The sequence below is a fragment of the Phaseolus vulgaris genome, chromosome 9, assembly GCF_000499845.2.
Source record: "Phaseolus vulgaris cultivar G19833 chromosome 9, P. vulgaris v2.0, whole genome shotgun sequence".
Taxonomy (NCBI): Eukaryota; Viridiplantae; Streptophyta; class Magnoliopsida; order Fabales; family Fabaceae; genus Phaseolus; species Phaseolus vulgaris.
In genome coordinates this window covers 6,340,678-6,351,667 of record NC_023751.2, presented here as the reverse complement: position 1 = coordinate 6,351,667, position 10,990 = coordinate 6,340,678, and the positions used below count along the sequence as shown (strand labels likewise).

Sequence of the window (10,990 nt, the reverse complement as noted above, 5' to 3'; positions counted from 1 at the left end):
GTTATAAGTTTAGAGTTAGTTAATAATTAATATACATATGAGTGTATCTTTATAATATATTATATTTAAAAAAATATAATAATAAATTTGTATTGTAATTTTTAACATGTAATTTATTTAAAAATATATAATATCATGTAATTTATTTACGAATATAAGAGAAAGTTGACATTATAAATATGATAATAATTATACAAAATTATTCATTTTTTTTATTTGATAGTTTTTGTTATAAAATAGTTAATAGTTTTTAAAGAAAATATTTAGTAATTCTATTCTAAAAATGAAAAAAACTAATTTAATTTGAATTGCAACATGTTAGTGTAATGTGGTTTTAATTTTATATTAAATAAAAATCAAACTAAACTAAATATTTTTATGTTTACTCAAGTAAAATTTTGAGGAAAAATAATCAAATTAAGCTGCTAGTACCATTTTTAATAAAAAAAATTAGATAAAAATATATTTCAAAAAGCAAATACAGTAAAACATTTTAATCTGCCGTCAACTTTTATACTGTTAATTCCCAACAATGATAAGCTCATAAGTTAAACAAAACTAAAAAAAAAGGTTATATATTAAAAAATTCATATTACAAATTAATGGATTTGTATATATTCCCACTAAAAATTAAGATAGAAAAATATTATAATTATTAGTTTCCTAATAAACATACCTAAGGCAAATCAAGTGAACCAGCCATCAATAAAATGTAGTCATGAACGAGGGTTCTCTTGTTTTAAAGTTAAATAAATTTGACTTTTAATTAAATTAATTTTGAAGTGTTGAATGTATTTGAGACTTGTGCTAAATTAATCATAAATCATAATTTTATATTAATAATATGTGTATTTTATTGAAAGTATGAAAAATGATTTTTCAACACCAACAAAGAAAGGCTAAATATTCAAAATTTTGTTTATCCTCTTTCTCCTAGACTTTGCATCTAACCTATGCTAATTGTAAAAAACAAATTCCAGAATACCAAACGACGCCGTATAAAAATGGTAAGAACATTTGAAAAATTATAACAATTAAAATTCACTTAATTAAGTATATTATATATAAAGTTTACTTAAAAACAACAACATTAAAAATATATATCCAAAAGCATTTTCTTAATGCCTCCATTGATTAAAAAAAGGCTTCAATAACTACTTTTGAGAAAACAGCTTAACCTTAAAAAGTTATCACATCAAAAGCATATTTGTTTTAACTAATTTTAAAAAGATATGTTATAAAATTTCAAAATAATTATTAAATAAAAGTAATTTTTCTTAAGATTTAAGCAAAGAACAATGGACTTATATTCCTTAGACCCGACCAAGTTTGTCAAACCGGGTTTTGGAGTGTGTTGTCGGGTCTCAGCCACCATTCACTCAAAACAAGCATCAACCACCGACGATGTTCGTCACTTCAGGATTCTCTTCATCTCTCGTTTTTTCCGCATTTATGAAAAGCTTTAATCACTTTTCTTCTCTATTCAGAAGCCCTTCTGTTAATTGGTAAGCAATTTTTTGCCTCCAAGTTTGGAGTTTTAAGCCCCGCTTTCCTTCTAGTTTTTTTGATGATCTGACCTAACTTTTCTCACATTTTTTCATTTGGTTATATTATTACAAGTTTGCATATTTTGGTTTTGTTTTGTTTTTATTTGTATATGAATATGAATGAATCACTATTGGGTTATAGATTTTATACAAAAAATTAAAGACATCATTTGCAAAAAAATCGCTTTTTGCGCAGGTGCTCTCTGCCACACTGACTGGTTAATGATTCATAGTGTTCTAAAAACAAGTAGATTCCTCAATCCACATAGAGAAGCCCTTGGTTTGACCAGTGTAGTTGGTGATTTTGTTTGTCATTTAGCACTTAGTTCAATGAAACAAATCAATTCTAAAGTGGATTCTAGTTTGTGCACTCTTGCCCCCAGTAAGGAACCCTCAATTGCAGATTCCGTGTCAGCCAGTGGGAACGGTACTATTTCATCTATGAGTGTACAATCCACCCCTGAAATAGAAAAGAAGTTTGTTCATCATGTATATGATGCTATTGCTCCGCATTTCAGTGCCACTCGGTTCGCCAAGTGGCCGAAGGTTTCATCATTTTTGTCATCTTTGCCTTTGGGATCTCTTCTCCTTGATGCGGGATGCGGGAATGGGAAATACCTGGGTTTGAATCAGGATTGCTCTTTCATAGGATGTGATATAAGTCCATCCCTGATTAAAATCTGCTCGGATAGAGGGCATGAAGTTTTGGTAGCAGATGCTGTGAATCTTCCTTACAGAACTGGATTTGGTGATGCGGCTATATCAATAGCAGTGTTACATCACTTAAGCACTGAAAATAGAAGGAGAAAAGCAATAGAAGAATTGGTCAGAGTGGTTAAAAAGGGTGGCCATGTTCTGATTACAGTTTGGGCTGTAGAGCAAGAGGATACGACACTAATTACCAAATGGACTCCGCTGCCTGAAAAGTATGTTGAAGAGTGGGTAGGACCAGGTAGTCCTCGTGCTCGGACACCCTCACCCTTGCCATTAGAAAGTATTCCTGAAAGTGAGGAGAGTAGCACTGGTGAGAACATAAAAGTTTGCAGTGAGACAAATGTCTACAGAGATTTGGAGGAAGAAAAACATATAAAGAATCAACAGGAATACTTTGTTCCCTGGCATTTACCTTATCATCGTGCTGAAATCAGTGGTGCTTCTGCTCATGCTCTTGCTGCTGGTCTGGCAACTAAAGATGACAGAAAAGGTGCTGTGGTGTATAATCGATATTATCATGTTTTTAGTGAAGGCGAACTTGAAAGGTAACAAAGCATGGTTTAAATTTATGTTTTCCTTTATTCTTCCGCTAAAGTTACTACCATCAGGCTTCATGTTTGGTGAACTTAATCTTGGATGTCAATTGTGCTATGATTAGATTTACATCTGAATCTAGAAATATGGATTATATAAGCAAAGTAGGAAGAGATGGAGACGTTGCACTCGGTAAAATCTGTTTAAGGTTCAATTTTGAACTTAAAATTGCTGCTTCAGCGTTAGCTTGTTGTCAAATCGTAATTTTGCTTTCCCTCTATCATAAAGTTTGAGTTGCTATTTGTCTGAGGAAAAGGTAAGGTAAAGATAAAAGTTTTTTTTAGAAAAATTGCAATGAATGGTGTTTAAGAGTAACAAATATGGGATTGAAGTGAGTAGTGTCATGCCATCATTTATCTTCCCTGCTGCTTTGATCAATCAACTGGAACTTTAGGTGTATGACAAATTTATGATGGCCTTGGTGCCTGTTGGTCTCTTGCCACTCATGTTTCAAAATTGAAAGAGTATAATTCAGAACTATGTTCTAGATGTTTGACATGATTATATGCAGGATGCTCTAGTCCCCATTTCTAACTTATTTTCACATCCTTTTGCAGTTTGACAACTGGAATAAACAATGCTAGAATTGTTGATCAGTTTTTTGATAAATCCAACTGGTGTATTATTCTAGAGAAAACAGCATGACCAAGAAAGAAACCTGGTTGATATGTCAAGGAACAAGACTAGGCTGCTATCCCCTTTAAGCATCTGTCCAGCTTATTATCCTTGAGTGAGTATAGCAGGCCAGAGTGTTGTATGACAACTTTTACAAAATTTATCTTGCAAGTTAACTTTGTCTGGTATTCAAATTAATATAAATAAAAAATGGACAGCTGCAAAACTTGAAAAGAATTATTCTCTGGCCATTATCATCCAGATCAGGCTGCATTCTTCAAGAAAGCCTGAGTGTTATTTTTATTTTTCATTGCTTTTAATTGCAAAACCCAGTTTTGGTTGTAACAATAGGGCATGAAGTACGCATGTGTTCGTGTTATGTATCTGGCCACTGTGTCAGCCCAAACATTGCTGAATATTTTTTATACAGGAGCAGTTCTACAACGTCATTCATTGGAAGTTTATTTCACAGTTGGATTTCACTATTTTGTCATGATTTGTGCTTCTGTACCAGTTTTGAAGTAATTAAAACTCTTACAGGGCTCAAATCTAGTTTCTTTTTAATATCCCTTTTGTGATTATGGGATGAGGAAACAGGTGAGAAGGATATTTGGTTCCCAAGTAGGATACAGTACAAACCATCGTTGGATCCTTGCGTCTCAGAACATCGTGTGAGCAATTTAAAAACTTGTATTTACATATGAAATTAAACGTGGTAATCACTGCTGGATGTTTGCCTAGACAGCCGCCTGATTTTGTTCCGTCGTGAATTTGTGATTCTGTAATGCCGTTTCTGCTTCTGGCCAAATATCAAAGAAGCAAAATTTTATTATTTTAAACGCTCGCACAGTTTTGGAAATTGGCTAACCCTGCCTTCATACCTTATGCTTTATATCTACTAAGCAACATGGATAGAGAGAAAGTGCCTCTCCTGCCTTTGTATGTTTACATGTTTACATGCTAGTTCCCAGTTAAAACTAATTATAAAAGGTAGATTTTAAGTTTAATTCGATATTATAAAATTGATTTATAATATATTATTAATGTTTTTATTTGTAGTCTTGACAATATAAGAACTATGATATAAAGAAAACCTACAAACAAAAATACCATAATGAGAAGAAAACTGAGAACAAAAAAGCAGAAAAATAGAGAGGAGAAGAGAGCATAAAGAAAGAAAAAGAAGAAAACTGAAAAGATTGCAGAAGAATAGAAAATAGTATAGAGAAGAGAAGAGAGAGAGAAAGAAAGAGAAGAAAACTGAGGACAAAGATTGCATAGAGAAGAGAAGAGAGCATGGAGAAAGAAAGTAAAGTTTGTATTATTAGGAAGATGAAAAATTTCCAATAACTCCATATATTCTTTTTTTCACCTTCATAAATTTTCATATTTTCAAAAATATTTTGGATTACATAATCCAATTTTTTTTTTCAAATTTGTAATTAGCTTCCCGATTACATAATAAAAAAAAATTCAAATGCATGATTAGGGTTTAGAATTTTTAACTACAACAATTCATTACTGAGTTCTTCTATTCCACTTTCTAGATAATGAGAAGAGGGTATAAGGACAGGGAAACAACGCTCTTACTAGTTGAGTCCTTTGTTTAGGTATTTCCTGTTTTCAAACCCTTGGTTATAAAGAGGTTGACAAAGAATAATAAATTAGATAAAATATGGTAATTTCCATTCCAAAGTCAAATTTTCCATTTTTTGGAGTTCGTAAATAGATCTACATATATCAATCTAATCTCCAGATAATATCACCTCTTTAGTTTTTATCACTATTTAAGAAACTACACGCTCACGAGACTCAATCTCTAAGGACCGGTTTGGGAATCGCTCATTAAGCATCAGCTTCATCTCATTAATTTTCAAACATTAAAGAAATAGCCACCTGAGAAACATTACGAGTTCGAGCTCTTCAGTTCACGCGGATTATACGTGGTAAGAACCATTATAAATTGCATGCATAAAACATTAAAGAGCACAAGTAATTTTAGAAAGACAGTGCATATAGAACAGGAATTCAGGAGGTAAACACAATTTCGTCTTCCTCGTGTACATAGACGAGTGAAATGGGCAGAAAAAGTTGACATGCGACATTGAATACTTTGGTGGCAATTTGTATGAGGGGAAATCAGTATAAATATATGCGGGCATATTTACAGAACTTTGGTAGCCTATGCTAGCAGTTCAAACCCCAGTCATAATGCTGATATGTCACCTTCAACTCGGAAGTAGCAAGTAGGTCCAACAATACTTCAGACTCAGCTGGATCTAAGTAGTTTGAAACATGCTTTATCACCTCTACCTCGTTCTTGCCAAAATCTATACTGTACCTGAGAATGAACAAGGACCAACTATTTTCAGATTTGAATATCACCAAAATAAGCAACTAATTTTAGCACTGTTCACTATCATATTTTTTTCATTGATTTAGAAGTTAAATATGTAAACGCGTGCACATATTTAATTTCTACATACAAAATAATATTAAACATCAGAATGGATTTTCACCATTATATAGTTCGTTTGCATTTCTGCCAGATCCTTCATGCATTTTATAAGTACATGTGAAATTAGCCGCTAGCCCAACTAACAAAATTAAAGCTTAAAATACCTTTTTTTCGTACCATTGAGCTAAGGAGTTTGAAAGATTTGCTTTTTCCCCAAGAGAAAATATGTAGTGTACATACAAAATATTCGATGAGCAGTCTTTGCTTAAATTTACCAAAAATCACATCAATGATATTCAAAACCCTCGGTTGAAAGAACGTACCATTTGAGGATCTTACTAGCATTTACAGCCTTCGCACTCGAATCAATTACAACGCCTCCATTTCTTAAAAAATTACGGGCTGCGTCCAATAACTCTTCATCAATCTTTCCAGGAGAGTAGCAGCGAAGTGCAGGCCCAGATCGGGTACCATATACCAAAGCAAAATGAATAAGAGGCTCAGGGTAAGGAAGTGCCACCTGACAAATTTCACCAACTAAGTAAGCATTTTATTCTAGTAATTTCACGGTGAAAGCATATGTACCAAACAGCACAATAGTCTTAACATATAACTAAAAAATAATTTATTAATAGCAAAATAAATATTTAAATTGTTATCAGTAACTTACTAATACAGGTATTAAAGCTTACCGTCGAGCGTTTATCTTTTGCCCCAAATGGCTTCTTAAGGTTATATGGTGGCCGTTGGTTTCCCCGCAAAATGCCATTTTGAATAGCTGAAAGTGAGTACGTGGACCCGCCAATAACATATTTGAACTCTCCAAATAATTTCCTTCTTTCCAGAGCTCCATCTGGATGGCCCAACACTAAGATTGCATGGATTGCCATCATATTATAAAGATTAATAAAGAACGCAAGCTTCTCTTCTCTAGAAGAATCCGATATTTCCACTCTCTGGAGCTCTTCCACGATTCTCAGATACCTAAAACGATAATTGTAAAATCAATCAATGCATTATCAACATTGAAGGGCAAATGTCAGTTCTACCACGCAAGGCAAAAGACAGAAAACGTCAAATAAACCTCGCGAACTCTTCACTCGCATGAATACTTGTATAATCAACACGACGTCCATCTTCATAAGCATAGGCTTCAAATATTGCACGGGACAGAAACCTTAGTCTTGACGCAATTTCCGCTAAAGGCTTGGGCTTCAAGGTACTTATGCCTCTAGGAATGTTGTGACATTGTGACACCACAATGGGGTCATCATCCAAAAACCGATACAGATGGTTTCCATCCTCAAATAGATTTTCACTAAAGCAAAACAAAAACCATTGAAACCCATGAAGGATTATCAAATTTGCTAACTGACAAAACATAGTTAAAACATTGGAAAGTGGAAACATCAAATAGAGTACTGGACTAACTCAGTAACGTGTCGAAAGAAGTGTTTGTCGGCAAGCTTTCGTGCAAACTCAACAGCCTATACCACCGGAGAAGAATTAGAAGATAGCAATGACAGTATGAAGCTAGCAATTCGGTGAACGATTTGTTTGAGTATGTGATTGAAAATATAGCAAGATTAAATACTATGCAATAAATAACTGCATACAATATGAAGAGTCATAGATGGGTTGTGTACGGGCAATAGACCCACGCATCAGGCTTAAGACCAAGCTTACCTCTGGCCTTTCCAAATATTGATCTTCTGATAAGAAGTCGATAGCTTCTGAGCCAAGAAAACAGTTAGTGAACCTGCGCACTTTATGTAAGCGGTCCTTCACAGCTATGGATTCTTTCATTTTGCGGACAACAATTGCCATTTCATCAGGTAGGCCACTATTGGGCACATCATCCTCTCCAGAGAGAGGTGGCGATGGGGCCTCAGATAATGGTTCTTCAGTAATAAGAAAGTCAACCTTCTCATCAAGCTTGCCAGACTCATCTAGAACCTTCAACTCACTCGAGCCTCCAATAAGTATTTCATTGAAGAAAACCTTAGGTACAGAAGTAGATCCAGAAATCCTCTCCAGCTCCTTCTTTCTACTAGGGAACACATCGATGTTGATTTCGACATATCTAAGCCTTTTCAAACGCAAAAACAGCCTAATCTCGTTAGATTCTTGGCACCCTAGTTTCGTGTATAGTATAATCCTTCCTTTCATGACTATTGAGTCTATCTGCTCAGTTTTGTTTTCCACACCAGCATCGGATGACTTCTTGATGTAATTTAAGGGATTCCAGTCAAATTTCTCCGCTGCCTTCTCAGACGCCACTTTGTTTTCACCAACTTTTCTAATATCTGATACATCCTTACCTTCATCGTCAACATTATCCACAGCACCTTCGTCTCTTTTTCCAGAAAGGCGACGCATCATGGTGGAGACAGCCACCGCACTCTTCTCCTTAACAAAATTCTTAAGAGCCACAGCCTTCTCAACCACTCCTGGGGAGTCCTGATCTGCATCGTACCTACGGCCAGACATACTGCGGTTAGCCTCCATCCCTGGAACCTCTGTTCCATCAAATACAGGCTCCAAATTGGGGTCCTCGCTTGGAATTTCATCCGACTTATCAAACACCTGCGTTGATTCCCTATCATCCACTTCATTAGCCAAGTCAGTCTGTCCAGAATTACCATCTAGATTTGTTTCTTGGTTTCTGGACTCCAAATCTCCACCAGCACTCGTCTTATCACCAGAATCCTCTTGCCTATCAGTAATAATTTCAGTTTCAGATTTGGTTTCTAAGTTTTCGAGTTGAGTTCGAGATTGCAAATCCCTGCTCTCATCGTTCCTCTTAGACCTTACATCTGCCGCATCTGATATATCATCAAACTCGGGACCATCATGACCAATATTCTGAGCTTCAGCCTCCTTTGACTGTTTCTCCTGATCAGTTACCAAATCACCCACCCGCAAGTTCTCAACAGCTTGAGAATTCACTCCAGTCGTCTCCTCTGACTGTAGATGTTCCATGGTGAAAGCAAGCTAGAGTTCATACAATACGCCACACTCCAACAAATAGCCCTACAATAAATCATAAAACACATAAGTAAACTAATTACAGCGGGGCGCAATCCATTGACCAGGAATTTTTTTTACCAATAACAGAAAACCCTGAAAAAAATGCATCCGGAAATAGAAATAGCAACAGTATCAATACAATATGTTACATCCATGGGGATTGTTCTAGTTTTAGAGGAGAGCAGAGATTAAAAGAATTGAAAATATGCAGTGAGAAGGATCAAAAATTGGATACATCATAAGATCACAGACAGCAGCAACACAAGATTGACTTATTTGTGATGTATAGAAAAGAAAAAAAAAATCCGAAGGATAATCCTTTCCTAACAATGCATATCCTATCCAATTGAAGCTTGATAGAAAAACGAAATGAATCGCATATAGCAGGCGGTGAAGATGAAGAAGGAGAACTTACGGTCACGGATCCAAAGTTGATAGAAGAGCAAAGAGGATGCGTTTGGTTGACTATAGTGATGGTTGTGTTGAATAAATGGTAGTCTGTGTCTGTAACTTTTGGGGTTTGAAACCACCAAATGAAACCGCAATTCACAGAGGGAGAAGCGGGAAGTCCTCAGGGAAGCTGCGCCTAAAATTTTCTTTATATTTTTTTCCACCCAACCATTATACAACGTAATATTAATATTAATAATATTAATATTATTATTATTATTATTATTATTATTATAATATTAAAAAACAACTTCCTTTTTTTTTCTTAGACCCTGAATTTTTTGGGATAATGTAATGGACGAATCTATCCATCAGTCAGTTGAAAAAGCAGAGTGAATGCTCTTCGCAGTAACGTGTGTTAAATGAATACGTTTTTAGTTTTGATGAAAAAAAAACAAAAAAAATATTTTCAATATGTTATCTTTAATGAAAGTTATGATAAATAAATAATTGTTAATAAACTGTGATATGATTCAATAAATAAGTGGAATATCTCCAATTGAATAACTTGTAAATATCAAATTTAAGTAGACTTTGTAAGAAATGGTAAACTTCAAATCTCACTTAAAAGTATGAATTTGAAATTGTCAATCATTTCATTTATGTATTCTCTTGCATATTTGATCACAAAGTTTATTTGATCACTATCAGCTACATTTTTTAATTCATATTTTTAGGAGTTTTTTTTATTGGTGTTTGTTTATGTTTGCACAAATTTTTTTAATCAATGTTATTTTTTGTTCAAATTTATTAAAAAAATAATAAATGTTGATGGTAAGTTTTCAGCCAATTTGACTAGAATTATTTTAAACCATGGAGATGTAAGATTAATTTGGTAGAAAAATGGATGACTCGGTAGTATAAGTAGTTGATTTGAATTTTCGACAATTTTTTTTAACATATTAATAAATAATTTTTTTCAATAATTTCTTTTTGACTGATGTCATTTAAGAGAATTCCTATCCACATTCAAAAATTTGGTTGAAAAATAGCTTTCATTGACCTGACCTCAACTGAAAAATGTCATTAAGTAATAACTTTGAATTATTAATAATTATTTAATATAAAAAAAAATTATATTTTGTAATAATTGAGTTATTTTATGGAAATGAGAAACTTAAAATCTAATAAATTTAAACTGTTTTATTAAACAAAATATAAAATGTGAAATCCTGAACATTAAATGTTGATTTTGATATCTCTAACACCTAAGCTTGGTTCACGCTAATGTTAATGGAAAGTGTGACATTATTGTTGTGATCACGTGCAGGTTTATTTGGAAAGCTGAAAATGAGGATAATTCCTATATAGTTTTTTTTTTTCTCAATAACATGTGTCCTCTGTTTGTCTTTTATGGAATCAAAACAAGAATCTTATGTAACAAAATAAAGGATCAATTGAAAAGTAGTAAGAATCCAAGTTCATTTCTCTCAATAATATATAGCAGTTTGTTTGTGTTAAGAATTTAAGGGGAAATTATTTTATAATAATTTATTGATGAATAAAACATTATGAATTATAAGTGTCTTTGATTCTCTGCGATATTTATCTTTATTTATAAAACTTTAATATTATTGGGTGA

At 33.5% G+C, this 10,990-nt stretch overlaps 2 protein-coding genes across 2 annotated transcripts; one reads left to right on the top strand and one right to left on the bottom strand.

Moving 5' to 3' along the window:
* The first annotated feature begins 1,269 nt into the window (after positions 1-1,269).
* LOC137820030 (tRNA (carboxymethyluridine(34)-5-O)-methyltransferase) lies at positions 1,270-3,919 on the top strand. Its single transcript, XM_068623804.1, has 3 exons — positions 1,270-1,505; positions 1,744-2,806; positions 3,413-3,919. The coding sequence occupies exons 2-3, from the start codon at positions 1,770-1,772 to the stop codon at positions 3,498-3,500; spliced, it is 1,125 nt and encodes a 374-aa protein (XP_068479905.1). The 5' UTR covers positions 1,270-1,505; positions 1,744-1,769; the 3' UTR covers positions 3,501-3,919.
* A 1,547-nt stretch (positions 3,920-5,466) lies between these two features.
* LOC137820029 (uncharacterized) lies at positions 5,467-9,578 on the bottom strand. The gene is made up of 7 exons (XM_068623803.1): positions 9,374-9,578; positions 7,615-8,961; positions 7,360-7,415; positions 7,013-7,246; positions 6,621-6,912; positions 6,252-6,448; positions 5,467-5,811 (listed from the first exon to the last, which is right to left on the bottom strand). Exons 2-7 carry the CDS (start codon positions 8,908-8,910, stop codon positions 5,658-5,660), a joined length of 2,229 nt encoding a protein of 742 aa, XP_068479904.1. The 5' UTR covers positions 8,911-8,961; positions 9,374-9,578; the 3' UTR covers positions 5,467-5,657.
* Positions 9,579-10,990: the final 1,412 nt, after the last annotated feature.